This window comes from Oncorhynchus mykiss, chromosome 13 (genome assembly GCF_013265735.2).
Source record: "Oncorhynchus mykiss isolate Arlee chromosome 13, USDA_OmykA_1.1, whole genome shotgun sequence".
In the NCBI taxonomy this organism is placed as follows: domain Eukaryota; kingdom Metazoa; phylum Chordata; class Actinopteri; order Salmoniformes; family Salmonidae; genus Oncorhynchus; species Oncorhynchus mykiss.
The window spans coordinates 62,719,488-62,735,940 of NC_048577.1; the positions used below are offsets into that span (position 1 = coordinate 62,719,488).

The 16,453-nt window shown below is 42.3% G+C and overlaps 1 protein-coding gene and 1 long non-coding RNA gene across 8 annotated transcripts in view; both read left to right on the forward strand.

The window, feature by feature from the left end:
* The window catches only part of LOC110487087 (cytohesin-1), a 128,092-nt gene extending 111,864 nt beyond the window's left edge, over positions 1 to 16,228 (forward strand). For 3 of the 4 annotated variants that reach the window (XM_036941848.1, XM_036941847.1, XM_036941849.1), the window contains exons 10-13: positions 7,091 to 7,169; positions 8,601 to 8,669; positions 9,964 to 10,118; positions 11,466 to 16,228. In XM_036941848.1, coding sequence (XP_036797743.1) covers positions 7,091 to 7,169; positions 8,601 to 8,669; positions 9,964 to 10,118; positions 11,466 to 11,544 — 382 coding nt within the window. In that variant the 3' untranslated portion in view covers positions 11,545 to 16,228. The remainder of the gene's footprint in view (positions 1 to 7,090; positions 7,170 to 8,600; positions 8,670 to 9,963; positions 10,119 to 11,465) is intronic. The other variant, XM_036941846.1, reaches the window with a different exon arrangement.
* Positions 4,437 to 7,084, forward strand: LOC118938347. Of its 4 annotated transcripts, none has more exons than XR_005035635.1 (4): positions 4,437 to 5,114; positions 5,320 to 6,102; positions 6,197 to 6,418; positions 6,476 to 7,084. It is a non-coding gene; the product is annotated as an uncharacterized LOC118938347 (long non-coding RNA). The 4 variants fall into 4 exon arrangements; XR_005035636.1 differs by having other exon boundaries at positions 4,437 to 4,798; positions 4,836 to 5,114; positions 5,320 to 6,418; XR_005035633.1 differs by having other exon boundaries at positions 5,320 to 6,418.
* Positions 16,229 to 16,453: the final 225 nt, after the last annotated feature.

The following is a 16,453-nucleotide window of genomic DNA, read 5'->3' on the forward strand; positions in this document are numbered from 1 at the left end:
TAGCCTATCGTTAATCTAAATTAGACTGATCAGTTTTCATCAAATCTGATAATATAACCATGTAACCTGATGAATTTAAATATCAAAATGACTTTTTGAAGGGCTCTTCCTCCGAGTGCCAACATTGTAAACCAGTGCATCGAGCCCCTCCTCCAATCAGAACATTGTAAACCAGTGCATCGAGCCCCTCCCCCAATCAGATGAGTAGGAAGTGGTGCTATGATTTTTTTTTATAATTTAATTTGATTTTTGTTTTCTTTTTCCTTCCTCGTTTGTTTGTTTGCTCCATGATTTTGGCTGTTGTCTTTCCTCAGGAGGTATGTACATCTGCTCTTCCCAGAAACTAGTTCATCTTCTCAGCTCTGCGGTGCTTTCGGTGGTCCACCATTTGCTTCCGTTCTCCTTCATTTATTTCCGTTCTACGCTTTGAACGTTATTTTGTTGTTATTTGTGGATTTTGTTGCTGTTGGGTTTCCTTGTTCCGCCATCATCGACTGAATCTACTATTAATTGTATGTTTGTATGTTTGTTGGTCTTCCATTGAGCTGGTGGTTTGTCCACGTGCTTCTCTCTCTCTCTCTGTATTGGTCGCCGGGCGGTTGCTAGGTGCTTTGCCTGGTCAGGCCGCTCGGGGAACAACATGGTGGCCATTCTGTTTTGTAGTGAAGAGTTTGACCTCTCTGTCATGCTGCGGTGATTTACCTTTTCAGTCTCCGTGTTTTGGCGGGCTGCAGTATTCCTCTTTCCAGAGAGAGCACGACAAAGGGTTTGAAGACAGATCTACGAATAGAAGTCCTTTTGAATTAGCAACCAATTAGCTACCATTTAGGAACATATTGAAAATTGACCAGCATTTTAGATTGTGAATATTAAATCAGAAGTTCTGGCTGACAAGAACAATGTCTGCTGTTGATATCTCTTTAATGGGATCATATGAGGGGAATACCGCAGCTACACCAACTGGTTCCAGCTCTGCTCTCTCCGTCATGCTGTTAATGACCTGAAGGGTGATGGTCTGGCTTTGGCCCGGTCTGGCTTTGGCCTGGGCTGGTGTGGCTTTGGTCTGGTGCAGACATGGGTTCAAATAACATTTGTTTTCTTCCAAATACTTCAGCAGCTCTTGATTGAGCTAGCCTGGCACCTGGCACAATGGAACCAAAAGTACAAAACCCTCCAGGCAGGATCACTCAAACGCTCAAAGTATTTGAAAGAAAACAACTACTGTGATCCCAGGTCTGGTCTGGTCTGGTGTGGTGCTGGACTGGACTACAGTGAGGTGGGGGTGGGGAGAATGGAGAATGGGGGATGTGTGTTGAGAAGGGGAGGTTAGGAGGGGAGTGGGGACCAACTGGGACTATCTATGGAACAATGCATAAGTGCACTACATAATTAGTGTTTAGAATATAGGCTACATACTAGCTAGTGTGTTTAGGAATAGAGATTGAATCATCTGATAGGACCAAGGAAAGCACATTTTACTTGTCATATAAATCCGGAGGTCTTCCTCATCAATTTAAAAGTCATTTTGACAACCAAGTTGCCCCTGTTAATCACAGTATGATACAATTATACAATCTATTTTATGTGACTTGAAGCTGGTGGTGAAAAGAGACCAGTGCTGAACATGTCCTGGGTCATGTCCTGGCAAAACAAAACTCTGCTTTCTTATTGAACAAATTCAGCTGTTACAGTACCTCACTGTTTCACTCCATTTCAAAACATTCTCTCATTACTAAACATGACCCAGGTCCCTCCGAACCTTCTCTGTTCTGACCCCCCTGTGCATGGGCGATCGCTCCTCCTCCACTCCTCCCCAGTCCGGCACCCCCTGACCTGCCTGCACCGCCCAACAAAAATCTCCTCCGGCAAAGCCGCCTTGTCTGGGATATTTTTTGCCAGGGTCCTCGCTCTCTGAGTGACTGACAGGAACTGAAGTGGTCAACCAATCATCAATCAATCACAATCTCCTCCAAGCCAATCAACTGTCATATCATCAGCTGTGAGATTCTGCCATTTGTCTCTACATGAGTCTGTCTGTCAAGTGTCGTTTCAACATTCATATGTCACGTTCTGAGGACAAGATGACGATAACACAGTGACTAAATGGCAGCAAGGAGAACGTGTTTGTGGTCATGTTCCAATGTCCACACTAGCCCACTACTTAGAATACCTGCCCAATACCACAGGAGGTTGGTGGCACCTTAATTGGGGAGGACAGGCTCGTGGTAATGGCTGGAGCAGAATGAGTGGAATGGTATCAAATACATGGTTTCCATGGTTTCCATGTGTTTGATGCCATTCCATTGGCTCCATTCCAGACATTATTATGAACCTTCCTCCCATCAGCAGCCTCCATTGTTTCATACTAAGAAGTGTGCTGGTATGTGGATATCGGGACGGCGATTGTTTAAGTGCCCTCTCATGACCTCTGTAGTGTGATAGGTGATCATATACATTAGCATCGCTGCTATATGATCAATACAAGTGTGTCTTTTCTGGCCTGTTGTGATCAGCACCTCTGTTAGATGCTGTCCACAACACTGCTCTTCTGTCTTGGTAGATGGCTTTTCTTAGTGTGTCTGTTTAGTGTCTTCATACTAATGTTGGTGGTGGTGTAACAGTTCAACGACCTTGGCACTTTCAGTAGGGCCAGACATTGTACAGCCAGACATTGAACAGCCAGACATTGAACAGCCAGACATTGAACAGCCAGGCATTGAACAGCCAGGCATTGAACAGCCAGGCATTGAACAGCCAGGCATTGAACAGCCAGACATTGGACAGCCAGACATTGAACAGCCAGACATTGGACAGCCAGACATTGAACAGCCAGACATTGAACAGCCAGGCATTGAACAGCCAGGCATTGAACAGCCAGGCATTGAACAGCCAGGCATTGAACAGCCAGACATTGAACAGCCAGGCATTGAACAACCAGACATTGAACAGCCAGACATTGAACAGCCAGACATTGAACAGCCAGACATTGAACAGCCAGGCATTGAACAGCCAGGCATTGAACAGCCAGGCATTGAACAGCCAGGCATTGAACAGCCAGACATTGAACAGCCAGGCATTGAACAGCCAGGCATTGAACAACCAGACATTGAACAGCCAGACATTGAACAGCCAGGCATTGAACAACCAGACATTGAACAGCCAGACATTGAACAACCAGACATTGAACAGCCAGACATTGAACAGCCAGGCATTGAACAGCCAGGCATTGAACAGCCAGGCATTGAACAACCAGACATTGAACAGCCAGACATTGAACAGCCAGGCATTGAACAGCCAGGCATTGAACAGCCAGGCATTGAACAGCCAGGCATTGAACAGCTAGGCATTGAACAGCCAGGCATTGAACAGCCAGGCATTGAACAGCCAGACATTGAACAGCCAGACATTGAACAGCCAGGCATTGAACAGCCAGGCATTGAACAGCCAGGCATTGAACAGCCAGGCATTGAACAACGAGACATTGAACAGCCAGACATTGAACAGCCAGACATTGAACAGCCAGACATTGAACAGCCAGACATTGAACAGCCAGACATTGAACAGCCAGACATTGAACAGCCAGACATTGAACAGCCAGGCATTGAACAGCCAGACATTGAACAGCCAGACATTGAACAGCCAGGCATTGAACAGCTAGGCATTGAACAGCCAGGCATTGAACAGCCAGGCATTGAACAACGAGACATTGAACAGCCAGACATTGAACAGCCAGGCATTGAACAGCCAGGCATTGAACAGCCAGGCATTGAACAGCCAGGCATTGAACAACGAGACATTGAACAGCCAGACATTGAACAGCCAGACATTGAACAGCCAGACATTGAACAGCCAGACATTGAACAGCCAGACATTGAACAGCCAGACAAGCATTTATGTCATCATATTGATTTGTCTTTAATCACAAATGGTATGTATGGTGTTTTCTCCTGGAGCATGTAGGTGTGTGTCCATGTACACGGTGTATCCATACCATTTCGTTTTGATGGAGGGTATTTAGACTTAGAGGAGGCAAAAGGGGTCCCTTAAACGGACAGAAATATTGTCCAGAAATGACCTAATTGGACAGAAAGGTGTCTTCAGACAGTAAATTGACTGGTGTTTATATCAAATATCACTGTGAATACGGCCAACGCCAGAAAGTTCCAGCCTGAGATGCCTATAGAGTGAGTAGCCTACTAGCATATCTCCAGGTTAGTTCCAGTTTCCTGCCCCCCCCTCCCAGACACTGTTTATTGGCATCTCTTCCTCCCAGCGTGAGCTAGCTGCCATCTGCTGCTCTGATCAGGTTTCTCCCTAACAGGAAGTGGGAGTGGCGGTGGGGTCGGGGGTCTGCCACAGATCACTGAGCTGCTGAGTTAACCAGAGACACCCCCGCCGGGTGTGAAAGAGGCAAAGGATTTGAGCCAATTGTTAGTAGTACTATTTGACATTCCCCATAGTAGGATCTCATTAACTCTTGGAGGTCTAAACTTTAACAAGTGTTTGGTTTTATATCCCAGCTATTGATCTTCTTTAGAAGTTGTCTACTCTGAGAGACTGTTGATCTTCTTTAGAGGTTGTCTACTCTGAGAGACTGTTGATCTCCTTTAGAGGTTGTCTACTCTGAGATGCTGTTGATCTCCTTTAGAGGTTGTCTACTCTGAGAGGCTGTTGATCTCCTTTAGAGGTTGTCTACTCTGAGAGGCTGTTGATCTCCTTTAGAGGTTGTCTACTCTGAGAGGCTGTTGATCTCCTTTAGAGGTTGTCTACTCTGAGAGGCTGTTGATCTCCTTTAGAGGTTGTCTACTCTGAGAGGCTGTTGATCTCCTTTAGAGGCTGTTGATCTCCTTTAGAGGTTGTCTACTCTGAGAGGCTGCTGATCTCCTTTAGAGGTTGTCTACTCTGAGAGACTGTTGATCTCCTTTAGAGGTTGTCTACTCTGAGAGACTGTTGATCTCCTTTAGAGGTTGTCTACTCTGAGAGGCTGTTGATCTCCTTTAGAAGTTGTCTACTCTGAGAGACTGTTGATCTCCTTTAGAGGTTGTCTACTCTGAGAGACTGTTGATCTCCTTTAGAGGTTGTCTACTCTGAGAGGCTGTTGATCTCCTTTAGAGGTTGTCTACTCTGAGAGGCTGTTGATCTCCTTTAGAGGCTGTTGATCTCCTTTAGATGTTGTCTACTCTGAGAGGCTGTTGATCTCCTTTAGACGTTGTCTACTCTGAGAGGCTGGTGATCTCCTTTAGAGGTTGTCTACTCTGAGAGGCTAATGATCTCCTTTAGAGGTTGTCTACTCTGAGAGGATGTTGATCTCCTTTAGAGGCTGTTGATCTCCTTTAGAGGTTGTCTACTCTGAGAGGCTGGTGATCTCCTTTAGAGGTTGTCTACTCTGAGAGACTGTTGATCTCCTTTAGAGGTTGTCTACTCTGAGAGACTGTTGATCTCCTTTAGAGGTTGTCTACTCTGAGAGGCTGTTGATCTCCTTTAGAAGTTGTCTACTCTGAGAGACTGTTGATCTCCTTTAGAGGTTGTCTACTCTGAGAGACTGTTGATCTCCTTTAGAGGTTGTCTACTCTGAGAGGCTGTTGATCTCCTTTAGAGGTTGTCTACTCTGAGAGGCTGTTGATCTCCTTTAGAGGCTGTTGATCTCCTTTAGATGTTGTCTACTCTGAGAGGCTGTTGATCTCCTTTAGACGTTGTCTACTCTGAGAGGCTGGTGATCTCCTTTAGAGGTTGTCTACTCTGAGAGGCTAATGATCTCCTTTAGAGGTTGTCTACTCTGAGAGGATGTTGATCTCCTTTAGAGGCTGTTGATCTCCTTTAGAGGTTGTCTACTCTGAGAGGCTGTTGATCTCCTTTAGAGGTTGTCTACTCTGAGAGGCTGCTGATCTCCTTTAGAGGTTGTCTATTCTGAGAGGCTGCTGATCTCCTTTAGAGATTGTCTACTCTGAGAGGCTGCTGATCTCCTTTAGAGGCTCTTGATCTCCTTTAGAGGTTGTCTACTCTGAGAGGCTGTTGATCTCCTTTAGAGGTTGTCTACTCTGAGAGGCTGTTGATCTCCTTTAGAGGTTGTCTACTCTGGGAGGCTGTTGATCTCCTTTAGAGGTTGTCTACTCTGAGAGGCTGCTGATCTCCTTTAGAGGTTGTCTACTCTGAGAGGCTGCTGATCTCCTTTAGAGGCTGTTGATCTCCTTTAGAGGTTGTCTACTCTGAGAGGCTGTTGATCTCCTTTAGAGGTTGTCTACTCTGAGAGGCTGGTGATCTCCTTTAGAGGTTGTCTACTCTGAGAGACTGTTGATCTCCTTTAGAGGTTGTCTACTCTGAGAGGCTATTGCTCTCCTTTAGAGGTTGTCTACTCTGAGAGGCTGTTGATCTCCTTTAGAGGTTGTCTACTCTGAGAGGCTGTTGATCTCCTTTAGAGGTTGTCTACTCTGAAAGGCTGGTGACCTCCTTTAGAGGCTGTTGATCTCCTTTAGAGGTTGTCTACTCTGGGAGAGACTAAGTCCTGGGTCAGCTATATTGAGGACCTACAGAGGAGAGATGGGACAGTTAAAATGAGCACTCAGGTTTCAGACAGTATTCAACATGATATACGGTTCTGTCTAATCTATAAGGCTAAGGGCTTTTCACTACAGAGCTGAGCCGAACCAAGCTGTACTGAGATGGCCCGGTTATGCATCCACCATAGTTGCTGGAACTGTTCTGAAAGGAAAATGTGAAAAGAACATATCGGAGCCAACAGGCCGGCACAAGAGTTTAAAAAGGCGATTACAGAATACCTTGGTCTTATCAAAGCCCAGTTTAGTCAACAGAACTCCTCTGTAATCTCATGCTTCTCTCTCATGTAGAGTAGAATAACTGGTTGTCTAGATGCTATGGTGTGGGTTTCCGGAGGAGCATGGTACTGTGCGGTGCTTGATGGGGAATGTAGGGAGATGGGAGTTGTAGTTTTATACCTGTTATCTGCCCGTCTGTCTATCCATGCGTCTGTCTGTCTGCCTGTCTGCTGCTCTGTCCTCCGCTGTCCGGTGCCCATCCCTCTCTTTCTCTCTCCCCCCCCCTGAGTCTGGCTAACACAGTCTCTCTATTCCTCAGGGGGACGCGTCAAGACCTGGAAGAGAAGATGGTTCATTCTCACAGACAACTGTCTGTATTACTTTGAGTACACCACTGTAAGTACAACTGCCTGTATTACTTTGAGTACACCACTGTAAGTACAACTGTCTGTATTACTTTGAGTACACCACTGTAAGTACAACTGCCTGTATTACTTTGAGTACACCACTGTAAGTACAACTGCCTGTATTACTTTGAGTACACCACTGTAAGTACAACTGCCTGTATTACTTTGAGTACACCACTGTAAGTACAACTGTCTGTATTACTTTGAGTACACCACTGTAAGTACAACTGTCTGTATTCCTTTGAGTACACCACTGTAAGTACTGGACTGGAACTGGAAGCCATCGGTTATGTAATATCCCTTTAGTAACGCCACATTTTGAGGTGTAATATCCCTTTAGTAACACCACATTTTGTAGTGTAATATCCCTTTAGTAACGCCACATTTTGAGGTGTAATATCCCTTTAGTAACACCACATTTTGTAGTGTAATATCCCTTTAGTAACACCACATTTTGTAGTGTAATATCCCTTTACTAACACCACATTTTGTAGTGTAATACCCCTTTAGTAACACCACATTTTGTAGTGTAATATCCCTTTACTAACACCACATTTTGTAGTGTAATATCCCTTTAGTAACACCACATTTTGTAGTGTAATATCCCTTTACTAACACCACATTTTGTAGTGTAATATCCCTTTAGTAACACCACATTTTGTAGTGTAATATCCCTTTAGTAACGCTACATTTTGTGGATTAATATCCCTTTAGTAACACCACATTTTGTAGTGTAATATCCCTTTAGTAACACCACATTTTGTAGTGTAATATCCCTTTAGTAACACCACATTTTGTAGTGTAATATCCCTTTAGTAACACCACATTTTGTGGATTAATATCCCTTTAGTAACACCACATTTTGTGGATTAATATCCCTTTAGTAACACCACATTTTGTGGATTAATATCCCTTTAGTAACACCACATTTTGTAGTGTAAATCCCTTTAGTAACACCACATTTTGTAGTGTAATATCCCTTTAGTAACACCACATTTTGTAGTGTAATATCCCTTTAGTAACACCACTTTCTGTAGTGTAATATCCCTTTAGTAACACCACATTTTGTAGTGTAATATCCCTTTAGTAACACCACATTTTGTAGTGTAATATCCCTTTAGTAACACCACATTTTGTGGTGTAATATCCCTTTAGTAACACCACATTTTGTGGATTAATATCCCTTTAGTAACACCACATTTTGTGGTGTAATATCCCTTTAGTAACGCCACATTTTGTGGATTAATATCCCTTTAGTAACACCACATTTTGTGGTGTAATATCCCTTTAGTAACACCACATTTTGCTGTCTGTATTTTAAGCCATGTCCCACAGCAGTCCTTAAAACAGGTTCATCTTAACTTCCATGTTTCTGTCCTCTTAACAGGTTCATCTTAACTTCCATGTTTCTGTCCTATAGGACAAAGAGCCCAGAGGGATCATTCCACTGGAGAACCTCAGCATCCGGGAGGTTGAGGACAAGAAGCCTGTAAGCACACACTGCACTCTTTGCTGGTTCGACCACATAACACACACGTTTGTTTTACTCTCCTTTGGGGACCAAACAATTGATTCCCATTCAAAATCCTATTTTCCCTGACCCCTGACCTTAGCCCTAATTGTAACCCTAAACCTAACCTCTAAGCCTAAAATAGTCATTTTTTTCTTGTGGGGACTGGCAAAATGTTCCTTGTTTTACTATCATTGTGAGGACTTCTGGTCCCCATAAGGATAGTAAAAACACACACACATTGGAGATAAAAGAACACCGTCAAATTTCTTGATCTTAATATGATCAGGAAGTATAATCAGGAAATAAGACCGTTATTTCACCTCCCATTCGTTTGCGATTGAGGCATGTAGCTGCTCAACACAACTAATGATGTGTGACATGGACAAATATTGACCTGAGTGCTCTTCTGAGATCTGCGAGATATGACAAAATGATTTTGGACTGATCCATCCTGTCATCTCCTTCCTGCTGAAGTGTGCACCAGTTCACTACTCCCCATACAATGGACAGCATTGGATTGGTGTAAACATGGGTTAGAGGGAGTTTCCATATTGCAGTAATTTCCTTCCAAATCCATGAAGGGAAGTGAACAAGTGCACACTTCGGCAGAAAGGGGAGATTATAGTCCAATAATGTCTCAGACTAGACGTTGTCTCCCCCTGGTGGTGGTGTGGAACAGCACATCAAATCAAAATTTATTTGTCACGTGCGCCAAATACAACACTGACCTTACAGTGAAATACTTACTTACAGTTACAGGCTCTAACCAATAGTGCGAAAAAGATGTGTGTGTGTGTGTGTGTGTGTGTGTGTGTGTGTGTGTGTGTGTGTGTAGGTAAGTAAAGAAATAAAACAACAGTAAAAAGACATTTGAAATAAGAGTAGAGGCTATATACAGACACCTGTTAGGCTGATTGAGGTAGTATGTACATGTAGATATGGTTAAAGTGACTGTGCATATATGATGAACAGAGAGTAGCAGTAGCGTAAAAGAGGGGTTGGTGGGTGGAGGGACACAATGCAGACAGCCCGGTTAGCCAATGTGCGGGAGCACACACACGCACACCTTCTTAAACTCAGCAGTTCTGATACAGTTGTGGCAGTCCTCACATTCTCTCTCCTTGCCTCATTGTCAAAACGTTTTGGAGGAGAAGAACCGATTGGAGGAACCTTAGATGTTCTGCTCCAATGTGTTTAGAGAAGATGAGGAGGGAGGACCTGAGTAATCAAGACAACACCATTTAGATTCCCTCTCCTCTCCTCTGCATAGAACTGCTTTGAGCTCTTCATCCCAGAGAACAAGGACCAGGTGATCAAGGCCTGTAAGACAGAGGCGGACGGCAGAGTGGTGGAGGGGAACCACACCTTCTACAGGATCTCTGCTCCCACCACGGAGGAGAAGGATGAGTGGATGAACAGCATCAAGTCAGTACTACTGCTTATCAACAACTTATCAATGGCTTATGGATGTGTTGGGATTTTGTTATGAATGGGTAATGGTTGTGTTGTGATTTTGTTATGAATGGGTTATGAATGGGTTATGGATGTCTTGTGATTTTGTTATGAATGGGTTATGAATGTGTTGTGATTTTGTTATGAATGGGTTATGAATGGGTTATGGATGTCTTGTGATTTTGTTATGAATGGGTTATGAATGGGTTATATATGTGTTGTGATTTTGTTATGAATGGGTTATATATGTGTTGTGATTTTGTTATGAATGGGTTATGAATGTCTTGTGATTTTGTTATGAATGGGTTATGGATGTGTTGTGATTTTGTTATGAATGGGTTATGAATGTCTTGTGATTTTGTTATGAATGGGTTATGGATGTGTTGTGATTTTGTTATGAATGGGTTATGAATGTGTTGTGATTTTGTTATGAATGGGTTATATATGTGTTGTGATTTTGTTATGAATGGGTTATATATGTGTTGTGATTTTGTTATGAATGGGTTATATATGGGTTGTGATTTTGTTATGAATGGGTTATGGATGTGTTGTGATTTTGTTATGAATGGGTTATGGATGTGTTGTGATTTTGTTATGAATGGGTTATGAATGGGTTATATATGTGTTGTGATTTTGTTATGAATGGGTTATGAATGGGTTATGAATGGGTTATGGATGTGTTGTGATTTTGTTATGAATGGGTTATATATGTGTTGTGATTTTGTTATGAATGGGTTATATATGTGTTGTGATTTTGTTATGAATGGGTTATGGATGTGTTGTGATTTTGTTATGAATGGGTTATGAATGGGTTATATATGTGTTGTGATTTTGTTATGAATGGGTTATGAATGTGTTGTGATTTTGTTATGAATGTTTTATGGAAGCCCTAATTTAGATACTATTCAAATAAAAAGTTACCTGTTATCTCTCTTAATTTGATGTGTAATCCTAAAATACTCTCTTAATTTGATGTGTAATCCTAAAATACTCTCTTAATTTGATGTGTAATCCTAAAATACTCTCTTAATTTGATGTGTAATCCTAAAATACTCTCTTAATTTGATGTGTAATCCTAAAATACTCTCTTAATTTGATGTGTAATCCTAAAATACTCTCTTAATTTGATGTGTAATCCTAAAATACTCTCTTAATTTGATGTGTAATCCTAAAATACTCTCTTAATTTGATGTGTAATCCTAAAATTCTCGTAGCTTCCTTTTGACCTCTGTTCCTTTCCACCATACACATTGATAATAAACTAGGTTATCCCACCAGGGGAGTGTACTGACTACCCCCTTTCTACCCCCACCCTCACAGAGCTGCCATCAGCAGGGATCCCTTCTATGAGATGCTGGCCACCCGCAAGAAGAAGGTCTCCTCCATGAAGAGACACTAGAGCTGCTCAGGACTCCTCCTCTTCCCCCCGTTGAGAGAGTTTGGACCCATCCTGCTGAGACCCTGAGACTTGTGTTTTCAGGCCTGGGGATGGGGTTGGGGCAGGGGCTGCAGACTGGGGGTTGGGGCCTCTTGCCTCGGTCAGCATTTCTCTGGGATAGGCTCTAGCTTTGGGATTCCACAGACCGACCAACAGGACAGGGTGCATGCTGTCCTGCCTCCCCCTCCTCCTCTTCCCCCTGCTCCTGTCTCTGTGGCTGAATGCTCTCCGTCTCTCTCTAAACTCTTTGCTGTGTGTATTTTGGGAGGAAGGGGTCTATCGCTTTCTGGGTAAAATGGATCCCCTCCCTCAAAAAGACATGTGCACACACACCCATACTGTCACACACACCAATGTCGTACACTGAAGTCATACACACAAAACACACACACACACACACACAACACACACACACACACACACACACACACACACACCTCATCTAAACTCAGCAGGTCTGATGGAGTTGTTGTGGCATCCCAACCAAAATATTCTTACTAGCTTTCAAAAGGAAAGGTGAGATGCTTTTCTGTATACGTTAATATGATGGGCAACGTGTGTTTGTAGAGCTTACTACTGTATATATTTCCCTCAGAATCTTGAGCTTTTGGGTTTCAGTTTTACTTTTTGATAAGGTTTTTAGAAAGACTGAGGGGGAATGGGTTATATTGCCAACCGACGATTTTTTTGAAACGAGAATAAACTTTTTTGAAGTCTTTCTGTCAAAGTTGCCTCTCAGGAGATTGTTACTTGGCTCTGGATCGGTCTGTATCAGGATAAACTTAAGACTCTGTCCAAACTGTCACTCAGTAACTGAAGGAAGAGTTCATTTACAATGAGTTTTTAAAATGAACATGTTTGCCATGACATTTGCCTGTTTATATGCACATCATCTGTGACAATAATTGAGCTTTGACAGCTGTATTCCTCCACAGCTGTTTGCCCCCGACTCTTCGTTGTTCATATGTGTCCCCAGATGTTTGACAGCAGTTTAGACGTGCTAACTTTGTTGTGAAAACACACTCCAAAACACGGTTGTTAAACACAGTGTCGTGTTCATTAGGCACCGAAACGGAAGAACGGGGACTGAAAAAGGTGGGGACTAACTTGACTTGTCCCATGAGATGTGTTCATTTTCGTTTTCCATTGTGTGCACTAATGTACACTTCCCTGATGAGTGGTTTGCACATGGTCTTAGTGTGGGATTATGGGCGAGGGCTCAGCTATCGCACTTCATTTCCTGTTGGACTTGGAGGTCCATTCAGGGGACTAGAGAGTCTGTCAGCGAGAGTGTCTGTGTATCTGTCAGTCAGTACGGGCCACAACTCAGGGGCTCACAGAGTTTTGAGGTGTCTGGAAATTGAGGTATTGTCCTCATCTGCCCTGTCCCTCTATTCTGTCCTCTTTTCTCTTCTCTTCTCTCTTTCCTTGTCTTTCACGCATCTCTCTTTTTCCTCTCATATTTCTCCTCTCTCTTTCTCTCGCTCACTTTCTGTAAATGTAACATACACACAAGATAATGGAACAATAATCACATTTTATGGTGTACAAATGACTAGGTATCCCCCTTTCCCGGTATCCTATTTCCTATTCATTGTCTACTTGACACTCCCAATGAAATGTGTCCTATCATGCTGCTGGTTAGCTAATTTACAAAGATGCTCTTTCTAAGTGGAGCTGGTTATTTTTACCTCTTAAATGCAACAAAGATGCCCTCGCCTATCTTTTTATCCCATAGGAGCACTCTTAAATGTCCTTCCTCATTTGTAGACACAGTATAAAATGCTAGAACAATCCAGGTTTCACCTTCTTCAACCCACACTCACCATCCTAAAGCATTGGAATAGCTCTCTCACTTATTTCAAATAGCTGTTGCATCCTTTACTGTACAATAATACAGTAATAATACCTGTAAGACAAACAACGCCTAGGAATACAGTAAAAATACCTGTAAGACAAACAACGTCTAGGAATACAGTAATAATACCTGTAAGACAAACAACGCCTAGGAATACAGTAAAAATACCTGTAAGACAAACAACGCCTAGGAATACAGTAAAAATACCTGTAAGACAAACAACGCCTAGGAATACAGTAAAAATACCTGTAAGACAAACAACGCCTAGGAATACAGTAATAATACCTGTAAGACAAACAACGCCTAGGAATACAGTAAAAATACCTGTAAGACAAACAACGCCTAGGAATACAGTAAAAATACCTGTAAGACAAACAACGCCTAGGAATACAGTAATAATACCTGTAAGACAAACAACGCCTAGGAATACAGTAATAATACCTGTAAGACAAACAACGCCTAGGAATACAGTAAAAATACCTGTAAGACAAACAACGCCTAGGAATACAGTAATAATACCTGTAAGACAAACAACGCCTAGGAATACAGTAATAATACCTGTAAGACAAACAACGCCTAGGAATACAGTAAAAATACCTGTAAGACAAACAACGCCTAGGAATACAGTAATAATACCTGTAAGACAAACAACGCCTAGGAATACAGTAAAAATACCTGTAAGACAAACAACGCCTAGGAATACAGTAATAATACCTGTAAGACAAACAACGCCTAGGAATACAGTAATAATACCTGTAAGACAAACAACGCCTAGGAATACAGTAATAATACCTGTAAGACAAACAACGCCTAGGAATACAGTAATAATACCCATAGGACAAACCAAGCCTGGGCAGTGGACTGTCCGTTCCTAATTGGAACACCCTGGAATGTTTGGATTGGATTTGAGACAAAACACAGCTGTTGATCAGGAATGTACCACTATGCTCCATAGTGGTGGAACTACTCTGATCAGGAATGTACCACTATGCTCCATAGTGGTGAACTACTCTGATCAGGAATGTACCACTATGCTCCATAGTGGTGAACTACTCTGATCAGGAATGTACCACTATGCTCCATAGTGGTGAACTACTCTGATCAGGAATGTACCACTATGCTCCATAGTGGTGGAACTACTCTGATCAGGAATGTACCACTATGCTCCATAGTGGTGGAACTACTCTGATCAGGAATGTACCACTATGCTCTATAGTGGTGGAACTACTCTGATCAGGAATGTACCACTATGCTCCATAGTGGTGAACTACTCTGATCAGGAATGTACCACTATGCTCCATAGTGGTGAACTACTCTGATCAGGAATGTACCACTATGCTCCATAGTGGTGGAACTACTCTGATCAGGAATGTACCACTATGCTCCATAGTGGTGGAACTACTCTGATCAGGAATGTACCACTATGCTCCATAGTGGTGAACTACTCTGATCAGGAATGTACCACTATGCTCCATAGTGGTGAACTACTCTGATCAGGAATGTACCACTATGCTCCATAGTGGTGAACTACTCTGATCAGGAATGTACCACTATGCGCCATAGTGGTGGAACTACTCTGATCAGGAATGTACCACTATGCTCCATAGTGGTGGAACTACTCTGATCAGGAATGTACCACTATGCTCCATAGTGGTGGAACTACTCTGATCAGGAATGTACCACTATGCTCCATAGTGGTGAACTACTCTGATCAGGAATGTACCACTATGCTCCATAGTGGTGGAACTACTCTGATCAGGAATGTACCACTATGCTCCATAGTGGTGGAACTACTCTGATCAGGAATGTACCACTATGCTCCATAGTGGTGGAACTACTCTGATCAGGAATGTACCACTATGCTCCATAGTGGTGAACTACTCTGATCAGGAATGTACCACTATGCTCCATAGTGGTGGAACTACTCTGATCAGGAATGTACCACTATGCTCTATAGTGGTGGAACTACTCTGATCAGGAATGTACCACTATGCTCCATAGTGGTGAACTACTCTGATCAGGAATGTACCACTATGCTCCATAGTGGTGAACTACTCTGATCAGGAATGTACCACTATGCTCCATAGTGGTGGAACTACTCTGATCAGGAATGTACCACTATGCTCCATAGTGGTGGAACTACTCTGATCAGGAATGTACCACTATGCTCCATAGTGGTGAACTACTCTCCCAGTGCAAGACCTCTTAAGTCAGCCTTGGTATACATGATTTGTTTTTAAAGTGGAATCGTACATGGCATCACAATTGCATCCAGCAAATGCAGCTTTATTTGTGCATAAAACCTTCTCTCTACTCTGTGATCAGTGCCTGGCTGTCTGTTATTCATGGTTTTCCTCATTTATGGAGGCACATTCATGACAAAAATAAAGAAGCATCGATATTGACAAATTATTCATCAGTATTAGTTTTATTTCAATATATTTTTTTGTTGTGCCAAGAATCTGCTTCCATAGCACATAGCCCTGTTTCCCTGATTTAGTTTCTCCTAGCCTCGTCTCAGCAGACTGCTTATAGAGATGACAAGGAAACAGCAAATAAAACAATCAGAAATCTAGACAGAATTTGGTTACTGGTTATTTATCAAGGTTGTATATACTTAAATGTATAGTGGATTTATCTGTTTTTTTCATGTTATTTCTTGAGTTTTAATGTAGCAATATGATGTTATTATTAGCCCATTTTGTTTTTGTTTCGTAGTGTTTGATTTGAGGTTTCTATCATTGCCATGTAATCAAAAGCTGAAATAAAGTAAAGACAAACTTGTCACTACGGCTGACTGACTGAGTGTGTACTAGATGGCCATTCTGGAATTCATTCAAAATATCAAATGTTTGTCTTTAATAATAGCTCATACAACAATCACATTAAAAACAGTCTGTTGAACTTTTTTTTGTTGCATTATAATTATGACATTTTCATTTTAAGGCCTTGTTCTTAATCTACGAACAAAACCAAGGGAATTGGACGGATGTAGATTTTTTCTCCAGGTTC